Genomic DNA, 26,808 nt, shown 5'->3' with positions numbered 1-26,808 from the left:
TAATCATCTATCAAGGCAGGGATACAGGGGCCAATGGTCTAGTAGTTAAGCTCCATCGAGATGCATAGACAAGTGATCATGTTATATCACCCGCTCACTCATTCTCCCCCAGCGGAGATAGACATAAGATGGCAGGTATAGAATTACACCACTAACAAAGTAACTCGAGATTTCATCTAAGCTCTCTCTGAACAACTGTGTTTCAAGCTTGCTCATCAGACATTCAAGAAGGATTGAGCCACAGTTGCTCCATCGAATAAATTGAACAATATACAAATCATTAGTTTTACATGACCCTAAATCCGCTGTGAAACGTGGATGTTATGAAGGCCAGCTAATTAACTTAAACTAAAATATCCTGGTGGAAATAGTATAATCTGCTAAGATATTCACATGTGCGGTATCAGCACCTGTAGGCAGTACCATATCGCGCATACTCATGCGGCTATTGTTGCCTAAACCGTGGCGGAGACGTTCCTTGCTTGCTTGCACACTATCTTATTTGGTTTTCTGATACTAGGTGTCTAGCAGGACTATAATATCATATAATATTATAGTTATGATGTTCTTATCTTTGAGTCATGCATGAGTCAACCACAGACACTGGGGGATTCTACGTAGTGAGCAAGGTAGGCAAGGCATGTACTAATAAACGTGCTCGTCAAGTGAAATGAAATTCTCGGCAGACACAGTAGAAGATATACTGAAGTATCATTTCAGGTGCGCGACGAAACCTCGTAGCGCAAATAAGGTACTGCTGGATATAAATACTAAGTTGCGGCACCCTCCAGGAGTCTAGTATAGAATGAGTAGTACTAGTGCTCCTTTCTCCCCCTCCATGCTTAGTTACCATCGTAAGCCATATATTAGTAACCTCCATCGTCTACATATAATGGTGTACTATACTAATACTATGTCATCAGCGCCCCGCAACCATGAAAGTGACCCTTACACTGAAACGACCACCCTCCGCTGAAGACATTGCCTACCTGCATGAGTCCCTCAAAGCCATTCATCCAGAAGTCACTGAAACCTCGCGCGAAGGACTTAAAATATGTTTCGCGGCACCTACGATGGATACTGAAGCCTCTGTGGATTTGTTTCTTTCATGGCTTCATTCCTCTTCCCCCGATGTGATTATGGAGGGGTATGCTCTGGTTTCTGATATTTAGTCTTTCTATCTTTTTTGGTGTTGTTATTTTGATTGCCGTGTGCTGTACTTGGCCTTATATTGTTGGTGCTGTTCTCACTGAGGACAATATAGTATCTGCCATGGTTGGTCGCACACAAGCAAGTGTAGCAAATAGGGTGATGTGGATTCATTAAACCAGAACCTGGGTGCCAGCAGATTGTCTAATTACTAAATAGTAGAACTAGGGGATTATAGGTAACTAGTGTAGCGGCTAGTATACTCACATGTGAGAGATCTATCGCCTGTGGATAGCTTTCACAGCCCTGTTGCTGTTGTAGCCGCGGCATCGAGCAGAAAATCCCTTGTGCTGCTCAGTTGGCCTGTCTTCATAAATAGACGAAGGGATCTGGGTGAGTGAATTTCACACCGAGTCAACACTGGGCAAACTACGCATATGATGCAATGCTCTGCCATAGCCTTGATCCTATGACACTGTTATGCGACGGTTAACCTCGGAAAGGCGTGCCCCAGCCTTGCTCATGAGGCTCCAAATGAATAGATAGTGGCAGGGCACAAACACTGCCCGCCTAGGCAACACACTTAGTAACGTCGTCGAAAGATCGGCTCGGACGAACTGCGACGAATCTTGGATAGTCTAATGGACGCTAGACGATGGACTTGGGAGGGCATCCCGCGATGCAAGCCGCGGACTGGGGACGGTGTCTTGTAGCGACCCCACCAAGGCGGGATAGAGTGGAGCCGTTGATTGGGGCAACACGACGTGCTTTCTCCACGGCCCTTTCCGTAGATGAGAAAAATAGATCAATCGAGAAGGCCAGCTGAGTTGCGTTGAGCTGCAAAAGGCTGGGATCGATATTGTTGTTACGTCAGCTTGTGACTTGGCGGGCACGAGAAGTGAGCAAGCGAGCAATCTATTGAGCTGTCTCCGTCGCTTTGTGCATTCGTAGCTCGAGTCCGTCGAAGTTAGGTGCATATCGGTCGAATACTAGATACTCAAGGCTGCGGGCACAGCAAAGGGGGTAGATTTTCTAACGTATCCAATTGCCTGAACCTACTTTGTCAACAGCCCCCGATCATCGTAGAGCTTAAACTGGGATGGGCATGATTTGCGAAGAGAATACTGTGAGGCTGTCCGTCTCCTTTAAATAATCCCCTGAAAAGCCCACAGATCACAGTATCTTAGCGCTGGGGTCTCAGAGATTATCTATCTATATCCCCTATATCAGTTGGAGTATATGGAGTACGGGGTAGGGTTGCACATGGTAGTTAGGTACTTGACAGCCTACAGTTAACGGTTGCGACACATGCTCATGGCGGCTCTGATTGAGTAACCCCACACAAAAGGTCTCATGCAGTCATCAGCCCATGACTTGCGCCGAAGCCAATAAGATAGTTCATCGTGGCTACTGCACTAATATGTACGACAGAGGCCAGTGTTCGCGTCGCCAAAGTAACGTCAGGAGAGGCAGGTCGGGCGTTTACAGCCTCCCGTAAGTTGTTCAGCCCGCTTGTGATCATCGGGATCATCGTGGGAAGGGAAACGCTGTCGGGAAGCAGAGCTGCACCGCCTCAGGCGGGACTTGTTACTAAGTGACTTGCCCAGTCCCTGTGCAACTTCTGGTTTCAGAATCAAGGGATTGGGGGCCAGGCGCCCCCCGGGGTAGAGTTCTCTCGCTTCAGGAGAGTAAAACAATTTTAATACTGATTACCAAGGAAATAAAACATGTGGGAATGAATGAGAGGGAAAGGCTTAGCACTGATCACATCGCAATTTATAGAAGCTGGCCATCAAACCACCAAGGGATGGCGACGGGTAGGGAGTTTCTAAGCCAATAAGAGCGATCAGGATGTGAGTACCGCCAACCGACCGGGAAAAGATCGGCCAGCGACAAGTGTTTCAGCCACGAACAACCAGGGAATCTTTGCGATCGCCGCGTCATGCGTTGATGTTGCCCTCGACTCTCTTGCCTTTTCTCCCCCATGCACGGCCCCATTCAGGGTCGACACTCCCCTGACGACTGCCGCTCAGCTATATTACGCACACAATGGACACCATCAAAGTGCGCCCGTCCCCTTCGGCGCTTTCTCCACCTCTTCCCCTTGACCTGGGTGCGACTGCCCTTACAATGCGATCCATTTCCACCCAGTTTCATCTCTCTTCGTCTGCCCTTTCGCGATGGCGCTCTCCGGTTGCTCTCGCTGGCGCCTTCGACAAAGCTATCATCTCTGCCTCTTCTACATCACAGGCTTTCTGAGCTTCTTGTGCATCATCATCATCTGGTATTGCGTCAATACCGATCGCGACTATGTTCACCCACTGTTGACCCAGTTGATCCCCGCCGGACACTGCGCCTGTCAAACCTCCACCACCTTCCAGTGCGCCAGCTGTCTGACATGTTCACATCCGGGCCTAGTGCAACAACTGTCCCCAGCTCCGGCATGGGAATTTCAACCTGCTCGAGACAGCAGCAATGAAGGTCTTGATCGTGCCCAGTGTACGAATGCATTCCCCGGTCTTTTCGAAGATGTTGTTCGCGCCACGGGCTTTTGGAAGTCTCAGGGTGCGCTGGCTATGGAGGACTTGGACGAGATTCCTCTAGCATATGGCATGGCGCGGGCGTTTATCCACGCCGGCGAGCTTTATGTGGTCGCGGCGCGGTCCAAAGGTGAAGACCATCGACGTAAGATCGTCGCCGTACTGAGTTCAATTCACCGGGCGTTAGTCGCCGATGCCAATCGTACCTCGCAACGAGATATCGAGTTTGTGTTCTCCGTGGAGGACAAGGTAGAAGACGTGACGAACTCCGACCATCCTGTGTGGACCTTGGCACGATCTGCCACGGAGGAGGCTGTCTGGCTAATGCCTGACTTCGGGTTCTGGGCCTGGGAGAATATTCAGAATTCGATCGGGCCGTACGACCAAGTTGTTAACCGTATTAAACGCGCAGATATCCCTTGGTCAGAGAAGAAACCGCAGCTGGTCTGGCGAGGAAAGCCTAGCTTCGCCCCCAAATTGCGCCGCGCCTTGATGGAAGCTGCGCGAGATCAACCATGGGGGGATGTGAAGCAGGTCGACTGGGATCAGAGGACGAACATAATACCCATGGAGGATCATTGTCAGTATATGTTCATCGCTCATGTCGAAGGTAAGCTATTGCCCTTAAATGCTAGCGATGCCCGACCGCATCTGTACTGACTGGGATGTGTGATGCAGGTCGCTCGTATTCTGCGTCACTGAAGTACCGGCAAGCATGCAACTCGGTCATTGTGGCGCATAAGCTGCAGTATATCCAGCACCACCACTACCTTCTCGTACCAGACGGGCCGCAGCAGAACTATGTCGAAGTTGAGCGGGATTTCAGCGACTTATCAGACAAGCTCGAACCTCTGTTGGCCGACCCCAGTCTTGCGGAGCGGATTGCCAACAACAGCGTGCGAACCTTCCGCGAGCGGTACCTGACCAAAGCAGCCGAGGCCTGTTACTGGCGCAGGCTTTTCGAGGGGTATGGCAGCGTTTGGAACAGCAGCGTCCCCGTGTGGTTGGAAGCGTACCAGCGCGAACGTGGCCTCCGATACGAGTCGTTTCTCCTGATGGACAGCCAGCTGATGTTTGAGTTCGACGCGCTGAGATTGTCTTATTGATACCACAATCAACCACGCATGACATTATGGGTATAGACTATTTCCTTGGAGCATGGTGTTTGAAGGAGTTAAACAGAAGAGGTTCTTTATTCAACATTCACAGTCCCCTGTATGGCGATACTTTCGTTTGAGATACCACTGGGCGGGTGCCATTTTTGATTGATAGACCAGATGTATGAATAGTGCTGGCGATGACAGTCAGATGCAGGTTTCATAGGCGAGCTAAATTATCGAATGCATGTTGATCCATTAGTCGTGCTGTCATGGCGCCGATCAGGACCCCGATCCCGTATTCCCATGTAGTGCAAGTAATCGGTGAGCTCTTTCGGCTTTTCTATCCGACAGGTCGCCATCATGGTGCATCCACAAATGTTTCTGGGGATCAGCATGGTATTGCCAGGTCATCTCAAATAAACTCTGCAGGTATGGAGATGATGATATGGCGAGGAAGAAACAGCCGAGCTGAGCTGCGCGCGAGTGAGTCTTCCCGGGCGGGGAAGAGTGACACCTCTCAAAACTTTGGCTTGTCTCACTTACCAATCACCAGCACCACCATCACCCAGTTCAGCTCTTCCTTCTGTCGGATTGGCTTATCTCTGACGATCTCGGCTAGTTTTCGCGCCCACTTAGGCCGCGATTCTGCAGAATCCCAAGAGACTAAAGCATGCCACCGAGTCAGTGGGAGGGAGTGATTGCCTGCGAGGGTTCACATCCTCATTGATCGGCTTTGCCATCCAGCCAGCTGGGTATGCCTGACCAACAACCAGCGTGTGTAACCTCACGTCAATTCTTGCTTCTGTCAGCGCTGGCACTCGACGCCACCAAACCAAGGGATGTCACTCACAATCTCTGGCTCTGGCATTCAATGGAGGAAGACCGAAGAGTGGAGATCGGATCAGCTCCTCGGGTACCGGGACGGCACCAGACAATCGAGTAAACAAATCCATTCATTGATCGATCTTAGTGTTGTTCCAAGAACACTTTTCGTCGTTCTGCTTCTCGACTGAATCTCCTTTCATAATCAACTACTGACTTCATTGGCTCTCCAAGAAGGACGATGCCCTTAGACAGTACACCGCCAGCCCCTTTTCAAGTTTTAACTTTTTCACTTTCCGAGTGTCCCGCTGACAATTGGTCCACCGTGAGTGGCATTCCTGCCGTCGCGTCAAGCAAGGAAGCTCACTCTGTTCCCCACGAACCATGATCTGTGCGGCGATCGGCTCCTCGTATGGAACGCCTGGGCCACTGAGATTGCGACGGTGGAGCTCCCAAGGGAGCGGACAGCCAACTATCGGAGGGATCTTCGGCGAGATTCAGCTCAGATGAGATTTGCAGCCACCCACATTCGTGCAGACTATCCATAATAGCGACCGCCTGGATGGAGGTCGCACGGGCGAGAGAAGACAGGCTGCAGGGGCGCACGTTCGCGTTGAGAATGGTGGGTTTAGACTATATAAGCTAGGACTGCTGTCCTGGGCTCTGACTGCTCTTCTGCTTCTAATCCCTTTGTCTCCCCAAATCTCCAAACCATGCCGTCACCAATTCCCAAGCCCCCGGGGGTGTTCCTCCTCGGCAACGTGAAGGATGTGAATGCTGCGAACCCATGGAACTCATTTAACAAACTCGCGGCCAAGTACCGTAAGTCTTCTCGTGTTTCTCACACAGTTCCATCGCTGATGTGATTCCGATTCGCTTCGCAGGTCCCATCTGCAAAGTCACCATCCTAGGCGTAGACATCGTCTTGATCACGGGAGCCGCCCTTCTCGAGGAAATCTGCGATGAGACCCGCTTTCAGAAATGTGTGGCCGGCCCCATCATTGAAATTCGCGAAGCAGTACACTCCAGCTTGTTCACTGCAAAGATAAATGAAAAGGAAATGAGCCAGTGGGGAGTTGCTCATCGCATTATGGCCCCCCTGCTCACACCAGGGGCCGTTGACCAGGTCTTCGCGGATATGCGGGAGGTATCGACGGATCTGATCAAGAAATGGACCGCCGGCCCCCGCCAGCGCGTCAGCGTCACCAACGACCTGGATCGCCTCAACCACGCAGCCAACATGCTCTGCTTCTTCGACCAGCGCCTACACTGCTTGGAAGGCCCCGAGCCGTCTCTCATCAAAGCCATGGAGAACGCCACTACAGAGGCCGTTCGTCGAGCATCCCGACTCAAACTCGTCAATTGGCTTTTCTACCAGCGCAAATTCAATGCTTACAACAATACCTTGCGAAAGTACTCGGCCAGTTGCGTCGAATACCGGCGCGCTCACCCGTCCGCCAAGAAGGACATGCTGTATGCTCTTATGGAGGGCAAGGACCCCGAGACCGGCGAAGGACTAAACGACGAACAAATCGTTGACGAGATCATCAACGTATTCATCGGCAGCGCGACAGCCCCTAACCTCGTCGCCTTCGGCCTTTACTACCTCATGAAGAACCCGCATGTGATCAAACGCGCCCGGGAGGAAATTGACGCTGTTGTCGGCGGCCCCGGTGCGAAGATCGAACACGAGCACCTCTCCCGCCTCCCTTACTGCCTTGCCATCGCCCAAGAAACCATGCGCCTTGCCGCTCCAGCCCCCGGCTTCAACCGCGAAGCCATTCAAGACCAGGATGGCCCGGTCCTACTTGCCGGCGGCGAGTACGAAGTGCCGCGCAAACAGGCTCTCATCGCAGTCCTGTACGGTGTCAACCGCGACCCCGCCGTCTTCGAAGACCCCGACGCATTCAAGCCAGAGCGCATGATGGGCGAAGCATACGAAAAGCTACCCTCCGCGGTAAAGAAGGGCTTCGGTAACGGCAAGCGTGTTTGCATCGGAAAGAAATATGCCTGGGAATGGTCTTACTTCACCCTCGTCAGCATCCTCAAGGATGTCGAGTTCGAACTCGCTGACAAGAACTATGTCACTGATGGTGCGGGTAACAATTACAATGGCGCGTTCACCGTGAAACCGTTGGACTTTTTCGCCATTACTGGTCCACGCCCGAGAGCGGGCTGAGCGTTTTGCTTTTGTTCGGTACATATAATATTCCGCAAGTTTTTGCTTCCTTCATATGCCTGTCTATGATATCCAGAATGCGTGATTATGTGTAATCTATGAAGATGATGTTGTTGACTCAATCAGCTTCCACCCGTGAGAATAGGAGGTTAATAAATGTGACTGCATGTCTCGGTGACTAGTAAAATACACATATTAAAATAATATGCACCTTAAATCATACAATGTCTACCCAGTCACTCCTGAAATACTGTCATCAAGGTATATCCCCTTTCGAAGCACGTAGTTGCCTTCAATACGCCCTTTACTTTGTTGAAGCTCACGTGACGGAGTAGTAATCTGGTCTGTCCATATGCAAATTCCACCTGGCTTGTTCGTTGCTTCTTCATTGCTCTCAAGCTTATATGATTGAGGAACGCATATAATAAATGAAGAAACAGATCAATAAGCGCAAAGAGATTAGCGAAAATGAAATGCAGGATGTCCATCCTGCATGAAAGGGCGTCACGGCTCCCTACACACATGCACTGTATCCAGGGCAGTCTACGCAATCTATCCCTCATGGGTATTATTACTCTACTGCATAGACTCGGAAGTGGAGATGCAGTGGTAAGATGAGCATCTATACATGGCATCTAATGTCTTTCTAAAGAAGAGAAGGGTGAGATAGGCTGAGATAAGGGATCCCGGACCATGCATGAAATGAGATTATCTCCAGGATCACCACATAGATCTAGACCATCTATTGAGGATAGGCAAAAAAAAGCTATTTATGCGCTAAGCGTCACTGGAAACACTATAGCTGCGCTTAGTCCTCTTTTACGCGTAAGAGGCTCGGATACACCGCAGGGATCAGTGGTAGTCTAGATCTTGGAGAAAGCTGTTCGCGCCACTGTAGCCTTAAGGCGACGGGTATAGTAGTAGCCGTTTGCTGCAGTGCTCTTTGGTAACGTTTAACAGCTTTTCAAGGCTCCGGATGTTTGTGTGTGCGCGCACCGGTCGAACAAACAGACAAGGTCCTTATGTTATCATTGCATCACTATTCCGCTTGATATCCGATCTGTCGGTGACACACTGACTATGACTGCAGCAGGGTGGTGGAGGGGAGGAAGTCGAAAATCCCGGAAGCTTTTAGGTTCGCGTGAGCTGAGGAGCTGTTGTGTTGTAAGTGGGAGGCGTACGCTGTGCGGGTTAGGGAAGCTCTAGATCGCATACTAGTATATATATTAGTTCCAACGCCACCTCAAGTCTGTTACTCATAGATTGCAACAAAGCTTACAGAGCTCATCCCTGACCATTGCAGGAGCTATGCATTTCATTGAGTTGTTATGATGGCCCGGGCTTCATATCGCTTGCAGAAACAGGCTCATCTGGCTGGGTTGGAAATGTTCGAACGTTTTGTTGCTGAATGGCACCCTTCGATTTAGAGTTCTGATGGACGTTGGCGGTTTCGAGGCTGGATGATAGTTAAGTTTGGTCAATTCTGTATGTCTATACGTGAGACACATCAGCTATGCGGATTCATGGAATCTCACAGGGACACGCAAGCTTTGTTGTATGGTGCAAGGCCTCCCATCCGGTCGCTTTGAGCCGGTATGACGACTAGAAACACGGTTTGTACCGATTTTTAAAGTGGCAGCTCACTTACCCACTTCAATATAGGAGATTCATTCGAATTTTCGTCATAAACGAGGTCGTATATTTTGACTCCCCGGTGGGAGACATCATAGTAGGGCAGTACATCATCTGGGGGCAAAAAGCAAGGGCTTCCCACGGTAATGCCAGCAAATCAGAACAGACCCTTGATGATGGTCAGTCTTCATAGTGGGGTCGAGTCATATCTGGTCAAAGAACATAGAGTTAGCTAGTCGAGCCTTCTGATCGTTTATTGGGGAGCATCGGTGCCTGTATCTTGTCAGTTCCGCTATGCCGCATCCCCTAAATGGAATAACATAGCCAGGTCAAGCTGTTACCACCATCGAAATGAGAGAAAAGTACTAGTCAGTAAATAACTAGAGTAAGATAGTTAATTAACTAATGGTACTGTTACTTACTAAGCCGACATGATGTTAGCATAGACTATCGCGGTCCGTGTGCAGATATCTTCGGGCCATAAATCAAGCTTAGTATGCTCATCCTCTTCCATGCATATCCTCGATTAGCAGAGCATATCAGATATTATTTAGCTCCGAAGCTACTTATGTAAGGGATATATATCGCTCAAGGCTCTGAAACTCATTTGGTTTGGAGTGCTGTTACCAATCCCCAATATGAGCATTGTATAGTCAGTGAGATACAATGACGTATGTGCATTCAATGATTCCTGCAAGGCAGTACGACAGACACATTTCCAATCAGATTGGCTTTGTGGATTCATCATCCCGTCGAGGATATTAGCCAATAGCTGTTAACGGTTTAGTCAATTATTGATGGCTCAGACGAATGCATGTACTGTAGGCTGCGGTCAGTTTCCAAGGCCAAAAGAAGGCCCTAGCCAACAAAAGATTTGTAAGGTCCTCTTCTTCTAGCCACTCCAATCATGCGCTCCGTTTTCATGGAATTGTCACCCAGATCTTCTGTCCAACAAGTAAGCGCCGGTATTCACGGAGGACTGACATGTGATCAGGCGGGTATATGCAAGCCTTGCCTAGAGATGGTCAGGAAGTTAGGCTGGACCTGATTGTAATGCGCTCATAACGTGACGCATCCCTTTGACTGCCGCCTTTGCCGTTTGGTAAACGCGAGATGAGTCTTTTCAGCAGCAGGCCGAAAGCACAGTCCATACATTATGTTACTGTCACCTGCAATGGAGCAATAATTCTAGATGTTAGTTGGAATGAACGGGAAGTGCTAGAGTGCGAGCCAGTTAAATTGGGCGTACATTTAGCTTTCTGACTTTTCATAAACCTATTGGTCTTAGTAGATGTTGTCAAGAGCCTCTTGGATAGTGTCCTTACAAGCGGTACGGAGTGTAAGGTTTCTCCAAGCGAGTGCCACGAAACGTATTCATAGGTGAAATCAGGTGAGGCAGTTGCGCACGGGACTGCAAACCGCGTTAAGAGATAGTCCTAGAGCAACGCAATCAGTCATGCTATCCAACCAAAGAGCAGTAGCATGGCTCGGATGTGGACAATCGTGGACGAATGAATGAGCTGGGCGTACTGGAGTCGGAGGGGGGGCGGATGAACGGATCAGAATACCGTGAAGGAATAACCTGGAGACTTGGACACGGAGTCAGGTGTGTTACAGTAGACAAAGGGAGACTTTAGACACAAGTAGCTCCTCTGATCGATCACATCAGCCAGTGTCTTTTTCTAGTCAACTGTTATTGATCTTCCTGCAGGATCTTACGAGCAGGTCCTCGATTTCGACGAGTAAATCGTCAGGAGGGGCTAATTGGTCCAACTGAAGACCATGAGAAGATCAGAACTGGTAGAACTGACAGAACTGGCAGGAAAACCAGTCTTGTAAAGTTGCTGTTGAGCAAAGCGGCAGAGAAATGGAATCGAGCTCGCAGGGGAGCTGCTCGTGACTGTTGTTGCTCTGTCACGGGATCCCCTGTCTCCAACTTTCCTCTTTCCAATTTTTGATCCCTTTCCTGCTGTATTCTCTATCTCCTGTTATGTTCCAAGGCCTCTTCATAACACGCAGGTTTCTATTGCCAAATCCAATTCCCTAACTGATTCCACGCCTTTCGACCCACCCCGATCTTGTGTGGTCGCACAATGGCTGGATCATCTGGCAGAAATGCTCAGCCCACTGGCGTCCAGATTTCGGTCTGAATACGAACTGCCCTGACCTTTCATTCCACATTAACCGACTCAGTACCACGCCATCGGCCAAATTGTTCCTCTGGGATCATGATTGGTCCTTCATAAGCTCGCCTACACGTGATTAGGCTGATTGGTCCTTCTGCTATGGAATCCCAGCGACATTCCAAAACTGACGGCAGCTCAGTCCTCTCGCCGCGCACCAAGTTTCAGAGCCCACCCACTCACTGAGCGCCTGCCGCCATTATTCTTGCCCTTTGCGGAGATCACAGGTAGCAAGACATACCTCTATTAGCGCTATGATAATCTGGCATTATGGAGTTCATCGGGAACTTTTCTGGTTGGCCAGATCCCTGATGGCGTACACTGTTTACTATTTCGGGTTGGTAACTGAACCAGGCAGGTATGATTGCCCAAACGTGAAATAAGGATACTCCGCACTCTATAGCGCTTTATACTGACTGAGGACCGGGTTTTGCCGCCTAACTGGTGGTCTGAGAATTGCCTCCCAGTTGTGTACACTACTGATTTCTCTGGAGCAACCGAAAACCAAATCCGACAACATACAGTACTTTAAAGTATCCCCTACCATCCATACTATGTATAAAATACCTCCTCTTTATCATGTTGGCTGATTCCTGCCGCCTGATGTAGCTAAGTCCTGCGATACGTAATGTTTCAAGAGTAACATTTGCTCCAATTACTCGCGTCGCAATGTTACGTGCTTTGGAGGCCACAGACGCCCCATCGAGAGAAGTTCTGCAAGGATTCCCCAGGATAGTAGCTATAGGTATTCAGGCTTATATCATCAAAGCCACCCAGTTCGCGCTCTCCTCTGCCGCATAGCTCGCTTACAGTATATTATCAGGCGCTTTAGCTGGTCTGGTCAACCGTGCGTATCCGTGCATCGCGGCTGGCAAGGCCGTCAAACTGTCTTAAATCACTGCCTTGGCCCGAAGCCCATATGAGTGGGGGTTGCGCCATGGGGTGTACGTGCGACGAATGAGATGAGGGGTCTCAGTAGGCTGATCTGGACCGATCTCTATTGTCCGACAAATTCCATGTTGGATAAGAGCCTTTTATTGATCATTGTTTGACCTAACCCCGATGATCAGCAGCGCCACAAAAAGCCTTGCTCGCGCCTTAAAGCCATGATTTATTGCTTCCCGGGCACATCTACTACCAAAGAAGGATGTGGGACATGGATCAAGGCTGCAGACTTGGTAGCGGAACGTGGTCAAGAAAACCACGGGCCAAGTACCAGCAAGCCGGATGGGAAGTAGGCCAGTCCAACCCAGACGCTTGAAAAGCATGAACCGACGGACATAGTGAAGTGGCCGAGTAACCTGCTGCGGTGGGGATTCAAATACTTCCTTCGGCGCCTCCTCTTTCCTTGGCCTTGCCCGGGATTATGTTGCACTCATTGCGAAACCTCGTAAATCCGGATGACATAACCAATCAAAACCGACATATGAATGCTCTACAAGCTCCGAGCACCAGATCTATTGAGCCTACACGCTGAACTGGATGCGTGTAAGATTTTCTGTAAGCGAAGGTAGCAATATTCCATATTACCAGGAGAGCGGCACACCCTTAACGGCACTTTTAGATACAAACTATTTCCGAGCTGCGCTACCAGAGACGCTTTTCCCAGGACTTGGGGCGCGAAACCTATACTTTTTATGATATTTCCCAATATCAACGTGACATAAACCTAATACTGATACATCGGGCCCTATTGACGATTTCCGACACACAATCAACACGGCTCACATAATGTCCACGAAGATGCGGCCACCGTCAAAAGAAGATAGAAATTCCAACGATGCCCCAGGGCAGAAGCAGGACCCTATCGAGAGGAGAAGATTACAGAATCGGCTCTCACAACGAAATCATCGTGAGTGATATCCACTTATGATAGATTCAAATAGAAGTCAGTTAATAGTTAGCAGGGCGCAAGATTCGAGATCGCATTGCCAAGCTCCAAGAACGCGTCATTGCCAGTGAGCTGCGAGCAGCAGCCAGCTTAAACGGTTGGGACCATCCCAGCACACTTACGCCATCACCTGTCGATCGAATGCCGCCGATATTCGACACTGAAGGACATCCCTCATCTCCCATTCAGGATGCCTCGTCAACTTTGGGCTCCACGTACTTCCCACAATCAAGAGTCGTCTGTTCATCCTGCAATAGCGCTCTGGGCTCGATACCCGTCCTATCTTCTCAGCCATCCTTCCCCTCCGTATACGATACTCCGAATGACCTCGAGGCAACCTCCCCCTCATCCGCCCTGAGAAACAGTGCCTACTATCCTCGCTCGAATCCTATCACTCCTGAAATACAGAACATGAACAACATTTATCCCTCGTTGGACTCCAACCTTCCTCTCACTGAACAGTGGAATGGTACAGCTCAGTACCCAGGATCCTCCTTTTATTACATAGCAACAGGTACGCGGAATTTGTCGCTGAAGTATAATTGGAATGATCCGATACTGACTGCTCCTCAGAAGCGTCCCTTCCCCATATTATGCAAGCCATAAATTCTGGCTCATCACGTCCCAAGGCGATTATTGTGCTTTCACCTAATAACTATCCGCCGGGTCTTCCAGCACCCCTTCCAACATCCCAGTCATCGCCACCTGGCGGCAGCGCAGTCGAATTGCCCGCGTCCTCGAGTCCACTGGGTATCCATGATTCGCAATGTCAATGCCAGGGCCTAATGACTTCAGGTGATTGGATAAGCTCGGGAACGTCGGCACCCACTATTTGTCCAATACACCAAATGCAGTCTGGAGACAATCTGCAGCTGATGATGCTTTGAGTTGCCCGATATATATGATACTATATGGATGTCCCATTGCCTGCATTGAAGAATAGATGGCACACAAGACCACATCGGATAACTAGCGATTTCGATTATTTCTTCTCTCATTGCATTCAAGCAATTTCCTGATTTACCTGGTATCAAGGTCAGACTCATGGCATGGTATCCACAAGTTCAGGGCGTGGATGTGTTTGCCCATATGCGGCAGTCGGAGTTTAGCGCCCGCTGCATTGATCTGAACAAAAGAAGCAATTATGCTCTCAGTCTACCACAATAGCCCGATAGGAAACTTTTCACCTTGTAGGCGCCAATGAATTATATTCCCGAGCATCCATTGCAGCTGAAGAATAGCTAAATATGGTCCCACACTGGCCAAGTGTTCTTTTCCCCTTTTTTTCTTTTTATTTTCCCCATCAACCTACCTACCCTTGGCCGTAGTGGCCATTGCTGAGGAACGCCATCTTCCCTGAGACATTTCTTGCACACCACAACCACAATCAACAGCCAAAGATACCAACAAACTCCACAATAGCACATACATCATGCCATATTAGTGTATAAACAGAGTGTTAGTCATTGATCGAAGCCCGAGATACGTACGTACTTATGTTCCTGCATAACCGGCTCGTTTATCAGGTAAATCACCACCTTAACCCCAATCCTTCAAAAACTCAACCCTCACTCCTCATCATTATCACACCCCGCGGTTCTTCGCACCTACTTCCAGCCCCAACTGCGCCACACATTATTTCAATCCCGTCCTGCCGGTCTCAAACCTAGCACGTCGATAACAATTTAATCCACCGTCTGCTGTAACAGCCGCAACTGTCGTGCTCTGTTCTCGAAGCTTTCGCGTGGGAAAAATGGAGCTAGAGCATGTATTGTAACAATATGGTACTTTACCCACGCCGATCTTGATAGTAATCAGTACTCTGTAGTTTGTCTCCCTTCTTTTCCGAGTGTGTCAGTGGTTGCGATCGGATTACATGTTAATTCTCGCAGATTGGACTGGACTAATGCACGGTGTTCATGTATGTACCGGTGGCGGTCAGGTAGGTTTGCATTTACATACAGGAGCACCTACACATAATTAGCTCTTACTTCGATTGTGCATGATACGTATGCATATGTAGCCGGAGCAAGGGTACTGACCTGCCTGTATGCTGGTAGTTGCCTACTTACGTGTGTGTTGTTTGCTATATTTGGGCATATGTAAGTATGTTACTCGCTGGTGCGGTTGAACTGGATTGCGTTTTACACTGCTATTATTACTTCTGAATGTGAAGAGTTTGATGTGTTGTTTTGTGTTGATGATAATATGATATGATATATTGCGATTCCAGCAGAGCTGTTTAGGCAAGACATCTGACCATGCGCGTAGATTTCATTCAGAGTAGCACTTGCAGGACCACCTGATGCATCGCAAATATGTGATAAGTGGAGTATTGAAAGCATGCAATATTAGATAGGTGCTTTTGAAGATCGCCGTTGGGCGAGCCTCTGACAAGTGATGGATATTAGCACTGGCTATGTGAGCACTATGGGTCCAATGGGCACATAACAGTACAACCCCGTTTTGTGCACATGTTGTTAGTAGTCACTCTTAGTAGTTCAGTCTTTAAATGGACTTCGGCTAATGTCGGCGTGTCCGAGTTCTGAAAGTCAGTTGTAGACACGTCATTGAAGCGATCTTTACTTCTTTGACCAGCCTTCATGAAGGGCGCCAAATCAAGTAGCATATGAAAATAAATGTATGCAGGCCATCATTATGAGGCGTGGGTGGAAAGAAAAGGGGGTCGCTAGTATATTCTACAGCTTCATTCGCAGGTGCTATGGCTGTGATGAGATACAACTGTCTCTTCATGAAGTCCTGTTCATCGACGCGTTCATTGGAAGTATCTAATTGGATCTTTGATAATCCCAATACTGTCAGTGCAAAAGAGATCCAGAAATCAAAAATTTCAATGAAATAAAGCTTCAGATATTTCCAACGCAGAGGTATAATTCAATCTTGATAATTTGAATGGGGCATTCAGGATTCTGATTTATCATTCTCATATCATGTCTTCCCAGCTAGCGAGCGCCTGGCATCCTTGCCTCAAGATCTCTCCTCAACATCTTCATGAGACTAATCCCGAATTTAACATACATAAGAGCCATTCCTTCCCTGTCCCTATTTTATCATCGTCATGAAAATCCTCTGCCACACATTCACTGGGAGGTCTAACGTCCCATTCACAAAGGTAAGGACGACAGGTACTAAGTATCTGTGGACGCTCATCCATGTATGGCTAGCTACCCTAGCTAGCTAGTAATAACTATCAATCTACGTGACACTCGTCATCTGTAGTATTGGCAACATGTAAGACGGCACATGCACTTTACCAGCGCAAGTCATTGGCCTGCCCAGTATCCTGGGCATCACCTCTTATTGCGATACTCGGATGAGGAAGAGCTCTAATGAACTTCTTCGGTTATACTCAAACGAAATATTAAATAGCAAGCAATGGCCATTAGCAATGGAATCTGGTTAGGGTTGTGGTATGCCTGACAGGCTTGGCAGGTTTCATTGATAATAGTAGGACAGCTATAGCAGTTCTCCACATAAGGCCAGTGGCTCTCTTTCTCTGCGTATCCTTTCATCATGATACCCCGTACAAATTTGCTGCTAATAAAATTATCTGCTACAGAGCCGAACATATCAACAATCAATATTTGCTCCAAGAGTACATCCTAGCCATAACCTTCAAATGGTATGAGGCAGCTTACTATGCAGAGAATAAGACATTGCTACTCTCATAATACCTCCCATGGCAACTCGTCAACATCTGGCCTATCCTTACCAAACCAAAATCCGTCCCCAGAAAGTCATAGACAATGAAATCCTCATCCCAGTATATCCTCGGATAAATCTGGCGGATAACTTCAACCATCGGGATGTGGGCGCGAACTGCATTCACCCGACGGGCCAATCCCCGCATTTACGAACTATAAAACATCCAACTATTCCGTATACGAGATATCCAAAGATCAAAGCAAGCATACTCACTCCTCAGACAGCGTACAAGAGACAAAACAACCAAAATGACCTCTCCCTCCTACTCTCACCACTTCTCCATCCACAACCTTCCCTACGGCATCGCCTCCTCACCCTCCCATCCCACCCCGCAATGCGCAACCCGCCTCCACAACACCGTCATCTTCCTCTCCGACCTCCAATCCGCCGGCCTCTTCTCCTCCATCCCATCTCTCCCCGAGAACATCTTCTCCAACACCACCCTTAACCCCTTCGCCGCCCTGCCCCGTAGCACCCAAACTCAAGTCCGCCATGTCCTACAATCCATCTTGCAACCCTCCTCCACCTCTTCCCTCCCGGAATCCAGCACTGCGGACATAACCACCGTAACCATGCATCTCCCCGTCTCTATACCTTCTTTCACCGGTACATAACCCCCCATCCCCTCAATTACCCTCCAAAAGTCCCCACCACCATTAACAAGTCCCCACCATAAATAGACTACAGCGCCAGCCTCCCCCACAACCAACACGCGGGGCAAATCATTCTGAACCACCCGGCCCCACCCCCAGCATTCTTCCACTTCCCCATCGGCTACGCCGGCCGCGCCAGCACCATCTCCGTCTCCGGCACTCCCGTCACCAGACCATCAGGGCACTTCTACGACCGAACCGATCCCTCATTCCCACAGACAAAGAAAGTCATTTTCGGGCCATGTCGCGCACTTGACTACGAGCTCGAACTGGGAATCATCATCGGAAACCCTCTCCCTCGGGGACAGGGCCTCAAAGCCCAGGATGCGGAAGAGCATATCTTTGGGTTGGTGGTGTTGAATGATTGGAGTGGTGAGTATTACCCCACCCCCATCTTACTTAATTCCATTTCATAAACAACAAAGACAGTACTAACAAGCCGGTGGGAATAAGCACGCGATATCCAAGGCCTCGAGATGATTCCACTCGGCCCACTGAACGGGAAGAACTTCGCGACTACAATCTCCCCCTGGATCGTCACTCTGGATGCACTGCAGCCGTTTAAGACGCCCGGTCCGGAGCCGAGAGTTTCCCTCCCGGCGCATTTGCAGGATCCGGGGGAGTTTAATTATGATATTAGTGTTGTGACGGAGCTGGAAGCCGGTAGTGGTGGTAGTAGTACTGTGCTGGGACGGGGTAATGCGAAGGACCTCTTCTGGAGTATAAGACAGATGTGTGCGCATTTGGCGAGTACGGGGTGTGATTTGCGCACGGGGGATATTTTGGGCACAGGGACGGTGAGTGGGGAGGAGGAGGGGTCATATGGGTGTCTTCTGGAGGTGACGGAGGGGGGGAAGAAGAGGGTGAAGTTGGAAGGAGTTGATGGGGAGGAGAGGGGGTATTTGGTTGACGGGGATGTGGTGAGGTTGACGGCTTGGGCTGGGGAGGGGGTTGGTTTTGGGGAGTGTGTGGGGCAGATATTGCCTGCGAGGGATTGAGTTTGCTTTGATTGCACTGTATGTGATATTACGTATGTAGACTGTTGAAAGGTTGAATGGAATCAAAGATTGTGGATGATGAGTAGATATGAATATATGATACTAGGAACTAGATTAAAGTCAATACATGTCCCATTTTCATGCGCCGGCCGTGCCATCCCAGCCAACCAATTCCCTATACCGATGCATATATCAGACGCCTAAATAATTAAACAAATGTACAGCCTATATTGGCATCCCTCAGCTCCAGAGCGGCGGGTGGATGTACTCCTGCGCTCTGTCAAGAATATTAGGTATCGTCCACTCGCCGCTGGTAGAGCTCTCTGGCGTGGGCGGCGGCAAGGATCCGAGACTCGGTGTCATGCTGGCCGACACAGGCGGAACGCCCATGCCCGGGTTGAGGTAATTCGGTGATCCTGCTTGACTGGCACGAGCCGCCTGGGCACTGAATGCGCCTTCCAATTTCTCTAACGCACGTAGCGTCTTTGTTAAGGGCTTGGCCCATTGAGTCTGCGTGTCGACGGCCACGGCGGCGGAGGCTGGAGATGCTGAATTCAGACCCGCAGGGCTGGGCGCTGTGGTGCTTGGGGGTCTCGTGGGTGCACCGAGGCGGGCGCTGCTGTCGACTGGTGGGACCGCGGCGGCTTCTGTGGCGGCTCCGTAGTCGCCCTCGATGTTGGCTCGTTCGGCGATGATCATCTTGAGTTGTTGTAGGAGGGTCCAGAACCGGGAGTGGCCCTTGACTTCCTCTGTGACTGCCAGCAGGAAAATCGAGCTAATGGCGCGTTGCAGGGCAATCCATGACCTTGAGGCGTGGGAACTGACGGTGTGCATTTCAACATAGGCTTCCACGGTGGTCATCAGGTTGCTCACGCAGTCGGTGCGCATGTTGGATAAGGCGGGGTCACTGATGTCGGCGTTTGCTTTGAGCGCTGGCCGGCAGAGCTCAGAAGAAAAGTAAGATGAGTGCAGCTTGAGGACGACCCGTTCGAGATGTTCGGTTGCTGAAAGGCAGTATTTGCGGTCTCGAAGATGTGGCTTGGCCTCTATCATGATTTGTTGGATCCGTTCTTTGTAGGTTTGGATCGTTTTGTAGCTTAGTTGTGAGTGCGGGCTCAGCATCCGGCTGCGGACCACCTCCAGCGCTAGTGATATGATCCGACACAGTGTCTCGAAATATGAGAGCTCGCCGGGCTTCCGGTCATCCTTGTAGGCAATTTCTGGCTGGCTGACGGCTGTCGTCGACGGCCGATCATAGGAAAGGGAGAAGTGACTATCTTGCCATGCCATGGACCACCTAGAGTTTGTTAGCCGCTGTTCATCGTAATGCAGTCGAGAAACTTACCACACGTGTCGTCTACGATATCGCTCAGCTGCGGTGAAATGACCAGACTCCACATGCAAGCCGAGCGCCAGCCCCATTCGAAGGGTCATACCAAGGAGAACATACGATATCCCGGGGTTCATGTTGTATGATAGTACGTTCCCAATCACAAGCAGCGTCTGCATGGCGTCTATTGTGGGCTGGGATAGGAAGTTGGTCATTCGAAGACACTGGTAGGAGCAGCACACTGCAATAGATCAGCACTTGCATTCTACCACAAAGCAGACAGAACTTACCGTATACTTGAGATGTAAGCTCTCTTTCTTTTCCTGGCAAATCCGACGATTGGCAGCCGGAAGCAAGAACGGCAAATAGCAGTCCCATATATGCAATAGTGACACCAAAAGGTTTCTGGGCTTGATCGGCATCCGCCCGATACATACCACCCATGGCAGCTCTATTCCGAAGCATAAGATCGAGATTCATTTCGAACTGTGGGACATCTTCCAGCACCGGGTAGATGGCGCCTGCTATGTCCCGGTAGTAGTAGAAGAACCTGTAGCAACCTTCGTTAACTCCACAACACTACCAAATCAGCTGTCGGTGAAGACTAACTCTTTGCACTGTTGGTCACTCGGCAGTGCACTGCAAACGGCGCTTATATCAAAGGATGACATATCCGATGACCACAGGTCAACAAACGGATACGTCGCAGACTCGTTATCCAGACCCAGCTTCGGCAGAATCCCACCCTCAAGGAGCGCTTGAAGCTGATCCGACCCCGACTTATTGTTCAAGATGTAGGCCAAAACAGACCTAGATCCCAGGTGTACAGTACCTTCACCAAACGTATTCGGCGCATGGATGCCCTCTCGTTCCGGGGAGGCACCCTTGGATCTGTTACTCGCATCCCCGCTCCGCACGCTGCTCGTCTCCAGCGTCGAAGCCGGCCCTTCCTCGGCCTTTTCCAGACCCACCCGCAGGTTATTGATGGTTTGCTCCATCTCCTTCAATCTCGTGCGAACATTGTCCCATTCCTCGCGCGCAATCGACACACGGCCGCCGGCTGCTGTTATACTTGGCCGGCTCACACCCGGTTCTTGCTTTAGACGCACGGGAGGCTCGGGCGCGTACCCGAGATTCTCTGCGCCCGTAGGCTGGCTACCAGGGATAGGGCCGTCGGGATAGGATTGCGGAAGCGAGCCGGTCATGACGCGCTTTTTCGAGGGACGCTCATATGAACAAAGATCGGCATGATCGCGTTTGACACAACCGTCGCAAGGTAGGTTTCGATCGCACTTAACTTTGCGGGCGTGACACGGGTAACAGGCTTTAGGTTCGCGGGCCTTTCGCTTCGTTCGGATGATTGCGTCAACCTGAGATTGGGGCAGGTCGGACACTGGTCTGGATGAGGCAGTCGAAGGACCTGAAGCCGTCATGTCGGGGCCGGCTACGGACGGCGAGTACGACACGGACGGCTGGTATGGGGACGTCATTGCAAGGCTATGTGAAATAAAACTGATAAAAGAGAGACTCGGTCTGATATATGATCGGCGATTCGGCTAGATTAATGAGTGCGTGTTGCTGGGATACTGGTACTTTCCCACATGAACGTAGCGGAGTCGAGCGGGAGAAAAGAATGCGGCGGTGGCAGTCGTTGTAGGTTGCAGGGTTCACATCGATAGTGAGTACTATATAATTAGTCCATTGGCAGCAGGTTCGTAATGTCGATTCAGATGAGCCAGGTTCGCATCATCTCGCAGCAAGAATATCACCGCGAGAGCTGGGCGCAAAGACGAAATGCTGAAGACGGACTTGGCCGAGCACCGACCCCGTCCAGCATCTCATGACTAATCATAGTGTACAGTCACGTGGGCAAGAGGGGAAAGCTTGGCGGTGCCCTAAGCCCTATCTGGACTATCATAGCCGGTGACGTAAGGCAGTGGCTGGTACTATGGCTTCCTAACCAACGTGATAGCATTCCGGATTGAAGGTCCTACTTGTACCCTGCGCTATCTGCAACTGCCTTGGCATATTTAGGCATGGGGTTATTAGACAGCCAAGCTATTCTAGTGACGGACGCTAATCTAACGGGATCAAGGATTGTAAGTAGATCCTTCCGTCACTCGCCCCATTGCATGCTGAATGATAGACAAACCAATCTCATAATCGCAGTTTGAAGATGATTTCTTATCATTATTGTCCTCAAATCTTCTCCCAAGAGTATGTGTACGTCGCTGAGCTGTTATCCGGCACACCAGGCGTCGAACTCCAAAAATACGTTGCAGCCAGTGGATCACCGACAGCTTCAACAATAGGAGCCAACGTGAAGTTATGCCTTGGATCATGCTCCTCTAATAGACCCTCCAGGACATCCTGCGGTGGAGCATATTCCTGTGGCTGATCAAACAGGAATAAGGTAAAGTCGTGTACTCTGCTTGTTGCAGGCTGCGCAGGGTGATACGACGCCAGAGCATTGCTAGAATTGATGAATATCCCGTCCTGCAGTGTGTAGTTCCATCCCCACCAGTGCAGACGAGTTGTTGTGTTGACCAATCGACCAGGTACAAGGCTTGAGTATTGGTCCGACGTGGCGAAGGCCGAATCAGCAACATCGTAATCCACCATCATGAGCATGTGTTCCCGGGTAGGAGCTTGTAGAGTAGCCGGGATACACGGTCGGGTATGTAGTATCTATTTTGGACGATGTAAGCATACTAAATAAAGATAGAACTGGGACTTCACTCTCCTGATATGGAAGAACGCTGGTCATAACAGGAGGTACATATCGTTTGGATTTATCCAGACCCCTGGAGTTATGATGTTATCTCCAAATGAGACCCCTAGGTTGGTCTTGGTTTGTGGCCAAACACCAGCTGCTGTCTGTGCCAGAGCAGTGGTCGCAGCAAGAGCAGCCAGGATCGGTGTAGTTGTTTGCATAATTAGTATCCACTAATTCATCTAGTCGCTGCACGTTCATTCAAGTCAACGCCTTTGACTCCTGTTATATGATAGAAATCCTTGGAAGGGTGATCCAGTTAAAGTCCTCTGAAAGAGCACGCAAGTCACTCGGAATGACTGCTCCTGAACATGTACAGCACAACAAATATCGCTATAGTGATATACTCTTAAGATTGACTCCTCAATAGCAAAGTCAGGCAAGTTGAAAATGGTGATAACGGGTGCTACATTCTTTAGCCAAATTGCCATAGCCAAGTTTGTTAAAATTCCTATGCGTGTCACGAAAGTGTTTTTGGTGGGTAGGAATTGAGCAGATAAGAGTTTCCTTGGAAAAAGATACTTAAGGCTGGTCTGGAATGAAGGAGTGCTACCAAGAAAGGCGGGAAGTACAATGACTTGTCAGAGATTACCCACATTATGAATAATGAGATGTTCAAGAAGATTTCTATAAGTACATGAGAATTTCACATTAGATGAATAGCTATTATACTATGTGGTATGAGGTCTAATTGCAGCATCTTTCGTTTAGAAACACATGGTGTACATATCTTCTTGACATCGATAACGCATCAATCGTCCACGTAATGTGCAGGGCATGAGAAAAGAATATTATCGGGGATATATCGAGTATTATGTTGAAAAGTTGAGCAGCTGCAGATAAACGCTTGGTTTCCACGCGACTAAACCCGCTGCTTCTTAGTTTTTCTCGCCATTCTCTTCGTCGTCACTGAAGGCATAACGCGAGAACCGCCGAATGGACGCTCCTTTGAGGTAGAAGACGTACGGAATCGCGCAGCAAGCCAGCGCAATGAATGCAAGCAACGAGCTTGCCCACTGGTACCCAAGACGATTATACATCTGCTCAGTAAAGAGTACAGTAGATGCACCCCACATTGAGCGAAGGAATGTTTTAGCGGCAAGCGCAGATGCGGCCTGGTGCTGGTACGTATCCACTAAGAAATCAGTCAGCAAAGAAGTCCTTATAGTCTTTGAGGACGAGCATACCGAGATAGTTATTGGCCGAATTATATAAAAAGATAAATCCGAATCCGACTGGCCAGCCTCCAATGGCAGGTCCAATCCAATGGATAGTGGGATATGAGGTCCAAGCAAAAATGAACAGTCCGATGGGGATAAGCCAACAAGAAAACATCATCGGAATCAATCGAGCTTCAGCAGGGGGCTTCCCTCCGTACTTAGCGTAGAGAGACAGATAATGCTTGTTGACAAAAGGCGCGCAAGCTGCACTCATTAGCACGCCAATGGCAAGTGGGATGAACATAAGACCGGTCGAGCCGGCACTCCATCCTTTCCCGGATTGATATACCACAGGGTACCTAAGTTGACAGTTAGTAAGAAGGGCATAACAGCACCCAGTGCATTACTCACGCAACAAAGAACATGTACAGCAAACCGTATAGAACCGACATGTAAAGTGCAATGAACAGAACTATGGGTTCTAGGAACAGAAGCTGGAATGGGCGGAAGAGGAACACCCGCAACTTCTCGCCCATAGGTCGAGAATCTAGCTCCGTTTCCGTCACGTAGCTAGGATCGTCCTCTTGTTTTCTCAATTTCTTCGCTCTCCTCTTGAGAAGAGTTGGTGCATACGTCTCTGGAACAGTGAAGGTGATCAGCACCCAAGCAACGAAGGCCAGGATTAACTGCAACCAGTAAAGCCACTTCCAGTTCGTAGCGTCGGCAAGATAACCACCAGCCAGAGGTCCAATGGCAGGCCCAATAAATGGACTAGCTGAGAACGCTGCCATCGGAACGCCTCGTTCTTCATTTTTCCAAAGATCGGCCAAAGTACCACCCACTAGCGTCATGGGAGCACTGAACGCGATTCCGTCAATAGCTCTGCAGACGATAAGGGTTCCAATATTAGGAGCTACGGCGCAGGGAATAATGAAAATGACAGCTAGTAAGAGCGTGCTTGCGTATATCATCCGCCTGCCCACCATTTCGGACAGGGGGGCAAAAGCCATGGGACCTGAGCCTAGTCAGCGAAGTTTATCAAGCTAAAGTACTGAAAGAGCCTTACCGACACCAAAGCCAATAACGAAGACAGTAACGACGACAAGGCTAACCTCTCGAGAAACGCCGAACTGTTCTGCAGGGCCTTCAATATCGGCCGTGATAACACTACTAGCGAAAGCGACGACAAAGCACGTGAACGAGACCACCATGGTACAATACCATTTGAAGGCTTTGGACCAATTCTTTGGGTTCTCGGGATCGTCGACACTGAATGTTACCAGCTTCCACTCTTCCGTTTTCCCTGTAGCAGCGGACCGGACTGGTTTGATGATCTCTCCTGTGGTGGTTTCCGTCGTGTATTCCTCCATGTTGGCGTTCTCGGTCACCTGACGATAAGGTAGATCCAAAGGATCGGCCTCAGATGTGAGAGCTCGTGAGACATGACTGTTTGAATAGTTGGAGTGGTATGTTTTATCCATATTTCAAGAGGTCGTCGTGCGAGGCAGACACCCGTGCAATGATTAATATTGTTTTGAGATGTACATGTAAACCCCAGTAGCCACGCGAGACCTTTCCTTGTATATATAGACGCCCATGCCTGTTATGATCGTCGGTAATTTGAAGGTTTTAGTTCGGTCGTATACGAGGTAGAAGGAAGTCCAAGAATCCATGGGAGACATATTTCCTGAAAGGGTAGTATGTAGGGCAGTATGTCGGGCCGGCTAGCCAGATATCTTACTCTATCAGGAAGTTAGAGAGCTAGCCTGATCAGGGAATATGCCACGAGAGTATAAGTACTATATCACAATTCCTACTACTTATTGGCTTCAGAAAAAGCTTTATCATGCTTTCTTCAATTTCATTCGATGCAAGCGCGTGTCCAATATTGGAGCATATTCTCAGGTGAGTTTAGGGAGATAAGGTGTGCATAGTTCAACACTCTCTCAGAAAATCTTGACTTGCAAGGTATGCCATCTCATTTTAGACAGACATTCATAGAAGTAATCGGATAGATGGAATATCTCTCTGGTGAAAAGCCCATTGAACCATGGCTTTGCCGCCATGGAGCATTGCGTGGCTTTCATGCTGAATCTATAGCGCTAAGGCCTGAGTCTGCCACTTCCATGGCATATGAAAAGAAGTCTCCGCTGCCAAGCTGCAAAGCCAAGGATTAAAGTGCATTGCTGTTACTTGAATATTTCGTGGTTTCCGCCAGCACCCCGGAATGGTGCCTCGGAGCATGTTTCCCAAATAGGAAAGTTTCCCTTCATGGAGACAATCGGTTTGTAATGGAAAAGGAGAGTCAGGACATTCTTGTGGAGTCCATCAATCTAGACCAGAATGTGTTTAGTTTTCTTTATCTGATCGTAAGTTTTGATCTTTGCATCTAATTGGGCCAACAGAAAGTGCTTTAATCATACAGGGTGAACAATAGTTATCGAGAATGGAGCTTTCCACGACATCAGCGGGCACAATCAACCGCTCATCAACCACTCAACGTCACAAGGAGCTATCTCTGAGCAATGGCCCATCCTGGCTCCATTCAGTTGAACAACCCGATTGCATTCGAATGGTCCATAACAAAGCTCGATGATGGAATGTATGTAGTCAGCGTTTTCCGAAAACTTTGACGGCATCGGGTGAACGTGTATTTTGGTACTCTGGGTCTA

At 49.3% G+C, this 26,808-nt stretch overlaps 8 protein-coding genes across 8 annotated transcripts; 5 read left to right on the top strand and 3 right to left on the bottom strand.

The window, feature by feature from the left end:
* Positions 1-3,238: 3,238 nt before the first annotated feature.
* BO85DRAFT_232718 (uncharacterized protein) lies at positions 3,239-4,927 on the top strand. The gene is made up of 2 exons (XM_025654785.1): positions 3,239-4,299; positions 4,368-4,927. The coding sequence occupies exons 1-2, from the start codon at positions 3,330-3,332 to the stop codon at positions 4,793-4,795; spliced, it is 1,398 nt and encodes a 465-aa protein (XP_025518506.1). The 5' UTR covers positions 3,239-3,329; the 3' UTR covers positions 4,796-4,927.
* Positions 4,928-5,399: 472 nt separating this feature from the next.
* On the top strand, positions 5,400-6,242 carry BO85DRAFT_232821 (uncharacterized protein). Its single transcript, XM_025654787.1, has 3 exons — positions 5,400-5,728; positions 5,846-5,865; positions 5,942-6,242. The coding sequence occupies exons 1-3, from the start codon at positions 5,544-5,546 to the stop codon at positions 6,157-6,159; spliced, it is 423 nt and encodes a 140-aa protein (XP_025518505.1). The 5' UTR covers positions 5,400-5,543; the 3' UTR covers positions 6,160-6,242.
* On the top strand, positions 6,003-8,029 carry BO85DRAFT_232747 (putative cytochrome P450). Its single transcript, XM_025654786.1, has 2 exons — positions 6,003-6,433; positions 6,496-8,029. The coding sequence occupies exons 1-2, from the start codon at positions 6,325-6,327 to the stop codon at positions 7,788-7,790; spliced, it is 1,404 nt and encodes a 467-aa protein (XP_025518504.1). The 5' UTR covers positions 6,003-6,324; the 3' UTR covers positions 7,791-8,029.
* Positions 8,030-13,336: 5,307 nt separating this feature from the next.
* Positions 13,337-14,372, top strand: xanC (transcription factor xanC; the record flags this gene model as incomplete). The annotated part of the gene is made up of 4 exons (XM_025655758.1): positions 13,337-13,457; positions 13,513-14,010; positions 14,070-14,246; positions 14,305-14,372. The coding sequence occupies 4 exons, from the start codon at positions 13,337-13,339 to the stop codon at positions 14,370-14,372; spliced, it is 864 nt and encodes a 287-aa protein (XP_025518503.1).
* Positions 14,373-17,470: 3,098 nt separating this feature from the next.
* Positions 17,471-18,929, top strand: BO85DRAFT_436223 (fumarylacetoacetate hydrolase family protein; the record flags this gene model as incomplete). The annotated part of the gene is made up of 4 exons (XM_025658565.1): positions 17,471-17,828; positions 17,903-18,247; positions 18,329-18,839; positions 18,914-18,929. 4 exons carry the CDS (start codon positions 17,471-17,473, stop codon positions 18,927-18,929), a joined length of 1,230 nt encoding a protein of 409 aa, XP_025518502.1.
* On the bottom strand, positions 18,929-21,983 carry BO85DRAFT_392486 (putative C6 transcription factor). The gene is made up of 4 exons (XM_025656847.1): positions 20,813-21,983; positions 20,494-20,753; positions 20,219-20,444; positions 18,929-20,170 (listed from the first exon to the last, which is right to left on the bottom strand). The coding sequence occupies exons 1-4, from the start codon at positions 21,691-21,693 to the stop codon at positions 19,114-19,116; spliced, it is 2,424 nt and encodes an 807-aa protein (XP_025518501.1). The 5' UTR covers positions 21,694-21,983; the 3' UTR covers positions 18,929-19,113.
* A 419-nt stretch (positions 21,984-22,402) lies between these two features.
* Positions 22,403-23,137, bottom strand: BO85DRAFT_457397 (uncharacterized protein; the record flags this gene model as incomplete). Its single annotated transcript, XM_025661515.1, has 3 exons — positions 22,403-22,851; position 22,962; positions 23,006-23,137. The coding sequence occupies 3 exons, from the start codon at positions 23,135-23,137 to the stop codon at positions 22,403-22,405; spliced, it is 582 nt and encodes a 193-aa protein (XP_025518500.1).
* A 519-nt stretch (positions 23,138-23,656) lies between these two features.
* Positions 23,657-25,620, bottom strand: BO85DRAFT_509402 (MFS transporter; the record flags this gene model as incomplete). Its single annotated transcript, XM_025664494.1, has 4 exons — positions 23,657-24,111; positions 24,164-24,495; positions 24,548-25,151; positions 25,203-25,620. 4 exons carry the CDS (start codon positions 25,615-25,617, stop codon positions 23,855-23,857), a joined length of 1,608 nt encoding a protein of 535 aa, XP_025518499.1. The 3' UTR covers positions 23,657-23,854.
* Between the last annotated feature and the right edge of the window lie 1,188 nt (positions 25,621-26,808).

Source organism: Aspergillus piperis, assembly GCF_003184755.1.
Source record: "Aspergillus piperis CBS 112811 unplaced genomic scaffold BO85scaffold_4, whole genome shotgun sequence".
NCBI classification, from domain to species: Eukaryota; Fungi; Ascomycota; class Eurotiomycetes; order Eurotiales; family Aspergillaceae; genus Aspergillus; species Aspergillus piperis.
This window is presented reverse-complemented; position numbering and strand designations above follow the sequence as displayed.